At 52.8% G+C, this 4,573-nt stretch overlaps 1 protein-coding gene across 1 annotated transcript; it reads left to right on the top strand.

Annotated features, from left to right (window-relative positions):
* The first annotated feature begins 2,295 nt into the window (after positions 1–2,295).
* LOC118212579 (apelin receptor A-like) lies at positions 2,296–4,573 on the top strand. The gene has a single exon (XM_035390595.1). It carries the CDS (start codon positions 2,560–2,562, stop codon positions 3,619–3,621), a length of 1,062 nt encoding a protein of 353 aa, XP_035246486.1. The 5' UTR covers positions 2,296–2,559; the 3' UTR covers positions 3,622–4,573.

Raw genomic sequence — 4,573 nt, forward strand, 5'->3', positions numbered from 1 at the left:
AGGGTGTGGAGTGAGACCGAACATCTGCTAACCCGCTATCCCGCTGTCCCCACACACACCGCTGCACCCCACACACTAATAACACCCCCACCTAAACACCCTGACCGCACCTGAGACTGAACAAACACATACAACATGGACATGCAAGCACACGCACGTACACACATACACACACGCATGCATGCACATACACACACACGCATGCATGCATGCACATACACATATGAACACACAGCATACGCACACATGCACACACATACACACACACACACACACAACCACGCTCAATCGCCATACACATATGCACACAAACACACTCGCACACACGCACATCTCACACATGCACACTCAACACACCACACCTCCCACACACACACATCCGATGGAGGATGTCCTGTTGGATAGCTGCCCATCTCTAATTTACGCAGGAAGGAACGCTTTGTTTGCCCCCGCCGTTTAAGATGCTCTGGGAGGGTCCTTCAGGTCTGAAATCATATCCAGCAATAGCGCTGCGCGGGGATGAGATCTGGCGGTCTGGCTTTTCTCTTTACGAGCGTTACGGAGAGGTGTTTTTATCCTGTCTCACACATGTGCGAGTGCAATTCACACACGCAACAGTGTCTCTCTTTCTCTAACGTCCCCCTCTCTCTCTCATGCTGAACACAATTTGTCCAACGTAACGTCAGCCTCCCAGCACACACGCACACACAGAAGGGGGGGGGGGGGGGGGCGCGGTGTATTTTTTCTTGTCCCTCTCTAAAAAAGGACTGTCCGCCTGTGCTTTTGCACGAGGAAGCGAAGTCCACACTCGCGCTATTAATCTCCGCGGTTTAATTTATTCAAAGCGGTATATCTTTTTAATACAGCGGGTATAACACGTTGCAAAATCACACATAAAGGTACCCTAATAGACCAGAATAACTACTTAGCACAATAAGTATAGCAAAGAATAGCTGCATCAATGGGAAAAAAACTGTTCAAGAAATGTGTATGCTGTCGGGAGTTTGCCATTGAATTTCTTGTCTACCGCTTCGGCAATATGTTAATGCAATTGCATTTCTTCAACCTGGACGACTGACGAGACTCCGAGATCGGAGACTCGGAATCAGCTTTAATAAAATGGCAGAGAAAATATGATTTTACCCGGTATAATTAACGGAATAATATTCACGGATTAGGCTACAGATGAGTTTGTTTTTCAAGACGTATCTGAAAGTCAAATATAAATAGGCTTGTTTTAATGGGATAATTATCATTGCATCATGTGCCATATGTGTGGATGCGCATGCCTTGGGTGAAAGCCAATGTTTAACTTTTTTTTAAATTTACGGATGGATTAATAAATTATTTAACCTCCAATATTGAGGTTTGTACTGTTTCGCAGCGTGTATTCGGTGACATTTTTTTTTTTTTTTTTAAATCATTGCGCTGGCTACCAGTCGGCCATTTGTTGAATTCCAAATGTGCATATTTAAATTAAAACCGTCACATTAGTTCGACGGACCTGAAATCGCCGGCGCTTGACACCTTCCATTTCGTCGCATTAATATTATAATTTGGTTAACTTGTGTTGCGATTCAGCGGGCATACTTGCCCCGGCTTGTTTTTGAGGGCAAAATATTGACACATTCATGCCTTCTCTCAGATTTATGGTATTAAATCGGCTCGGGGCTGTACAAACGCAAAAATAGTGGGGGCTGGGTATCTGTTCACGCGCCTGGCAGTTTCCCGTGGCATCTGTGGCAAAAAAATATGACACGACGAAGTTTTGAGTCTTAAAGCGCGACTTTTACAAAACGGAGAGTGCATATTTTACCCTATCTCTGTCTGAGAACCGTTTATGTTAAGTTAAAAGGATATAAGAAGGTTAAACGTTTCCGAGTTGCTCTTGGAAGGCCCCATCTGCTGTCCTGCACACTACTTCTAAGAAAGTTTTTATATCTCTTAATAGTGGGCTATAATCACTTTTGACTGTACCAGCTGTGGTCCTGAAGTCTAAACAGGACTATTTAAGACTCTTGGATCACATCATTATTATAATCATTAAAAGGCTTCTTTTTTTTTTTTTTTTAAATAGTCTGTATGGCTAGCGAACAATACCACCATAAAACCCCAAGTGTTAATTCAGACAGTGTCCATGTGTGAGAGATGGAGACAGAGGGAAGGAGTGAGAAGAGGGGAGGGGCAAGGGGGTTTGGGGGGTAGTGACTGACGGGGCAACAGGAGGTTTAGGGGTCGTTGTGGGAGGGGCGAGGGGGTGTCGACCGCCGAGAGGGTTTAAAAGGGCCGTCTTGCCCAGCAGACTCAGACACAGGATCTCTGCCTCCGCGCCCCGTCCTGGTGAGCTGTTTGTGTTTGCTGTTCCTTTTGTTGTTCTGCTCTGGGGTTTCCTGTCCACCGAGGGAAGCTTTGTTCACACCCTGCCGCTGAGTGTGCTTCATCCGGCAGCGCTTCCTCGGACTCTTTCCCGCGCCGGACGCAGAGCTTCGCAGAGAAATCCGCTCTCTGGATTATTTCATTTTAGCGAAGCGCCTCCCGGGAGAAGCAGCCAGCCGAACCATGGAGCCCACCCCGGACTACGGGTACGAGGACTATGTGGAGAGCGACAACGACACCATGTGCGACTACTCCGAGTGGGAGCCCACCTACTCCCTCATCCCCGTCCTCTACATGCTCATCTTCATCCTGGGCCTCTCGGGCAACGGCGTGGTCATCTTCACCGTCTGGAAGACCAAGTCCAAGCGGCGGGCGGCCGACGTGTACATCGGGAACCTGGCGTTGGCGGACCTGACCTTCGTGGTGACCCTGCCGCTCTGGGCCGTCTACACGGCGCTGGGCTACCACTGGCCCTTCGGCTTGGCCCTGTGCAAGATCAGCAGCTACGTGGTGCTGGTCAACATGTACGCCAGCGTCTTCTGCCTCACCTGCCTGAGCTTCGACCGCTACCTGGCCATCGTGCACTCGCTGTCCAGCGGGCAGCTGCGGTCCCGCAGCACCATGATGGCCTCGCTGGCCTCCATCTGGGCGCTGTCCTGCGTGCTGGCGCTGCCCACCCTGCTGTTCCGCAACACGGTGCGGGACGAGTTCAACCGCACCACCTGCGCCATGGACTTCAGGCTGGTCACGCCCAGCCGCCAGCAGGATTGGCTGTGGATCGCCGGGCTCAGCCTCTCCTCCTCCGTCCTGGGCTTCCTCCTGCCCTTCCTGGCCATGACCGTCTGCTACTGCTTCATCGGCTGCACCGTCACCCGCCACTTCAACACCCTGCGCAAGGAGGACCAGAAGAAGCGGCGGCTGCTCAAGATCATCACCACCCTGGTGGTGGTCTTCGCCATCTGCTGGACGCCCTTCCACGTGCTGAAGAGCCTGGACGCCCTGACCTACCTGGACCTGGCGCCCAGCTCCTGCTCCATGCTCAGCTTCCTGCTGCTGGTGCACCCCTACGCCACCTGCCTGGGCTACCTGAACAGCTGCCTCAACCCCTTCCTGTACGCCTTCTTCGACCTGCGCTTCCGCTCGCAGTGCCTCTGCCTGCTCAACCTGAAGAAGACCGCGCACGGTCACATCACCTCCCTCGCCACCCAGAAGTCCGAGGCGCAGTCGGCGGGCGTCAAGGTGTGACGGACGGACACCACCCCCCCCCACCCCCGGCGGGAATGAGGTCGGGAGGGGGAGGGTTGCTGGACGGACGGCTGACCCCCCCTCCACCCTGCCTCTCTTAACACCATGTAAGTACATTTAAAAGACTGGACACTGTTCCTGTAAAGTAGCCAGTTGCTTGTGCTTGGAGGAGCGTGTAAGGAGAAGAGGAGAGACAATGGCGTGAAATGCGAGGGGAAAAACGACGCTTTGTTTGCGGACTGAGTTTGCGCGGGTCCGGCGCCTGATTGGCCGACGGCGCTGCCGGGTCGCCGGGCAAGAGGGTCTGGTGTCGCGCACGGACACGAAACCGTTTCCACGGAGACGAGGGCCTCGTCGGCTCGAGACCGGGGGGTGCGGGGACCCCAACGGTTTCTCCCTCACGCAGATCGGATTTCTGACGAGGGACGAATCTGTTCCTGGAGTGAGACGGACTCACCAGCACTGCCGAGAGTGTGTGGGGGGTTTCTGAAGGGAGGGGGCTGCGGGAGGTGCTGGGGCGGGGGCGGGGGGGGAATAAGAGAAATGTACAGTATTTTCATACTTTTGTTTCTGTCTGCGGCTGCTTGGCCGCTCTAGCACTTGTGTAAAGACGAGAGAGGGAATCCCATTAGCGTATTTATCCTGACGACCGTGTGTGTGTGTGTGTGTCAGTCGGGGAGGGCGCTGCAGACGGGGGTGGGACGGGGCGATTAATTTTGAGGGGGGAGGCGTGAGCCCTGGGGGGGTGCAGATAGGCAGATGGTCGCTGATATGTCCGGACGGAAGGGGCGTTTCCTCACGTTTAAGAGGTGGCCCCTTGAAGTGGTGGGGCAGATAAATGAATTTGTCTTTTCGTTTCATTTCTTTGCAAACGGCTGTGACTGACCACTGCATGACACCGTACTTTTGTGCATATTTGTTATTTGCAATAAAGTCATTTTTTTATGAAGAA

This window comes from Anguilla anguilla, chromosome 14, assembly GCF_013347855.1.
Source record: "Anguilla anguilla isolate fAngAng1 chromosome 14, fAngAng1.pri, whole genome shotgun sequence".
Taxonomy (NCBI): Eukaryota; Metazoa; Chordata; class Actinopteri; order Anguilliformes; family Anguillidae; genus Anguilla; species Anguilla anguilla.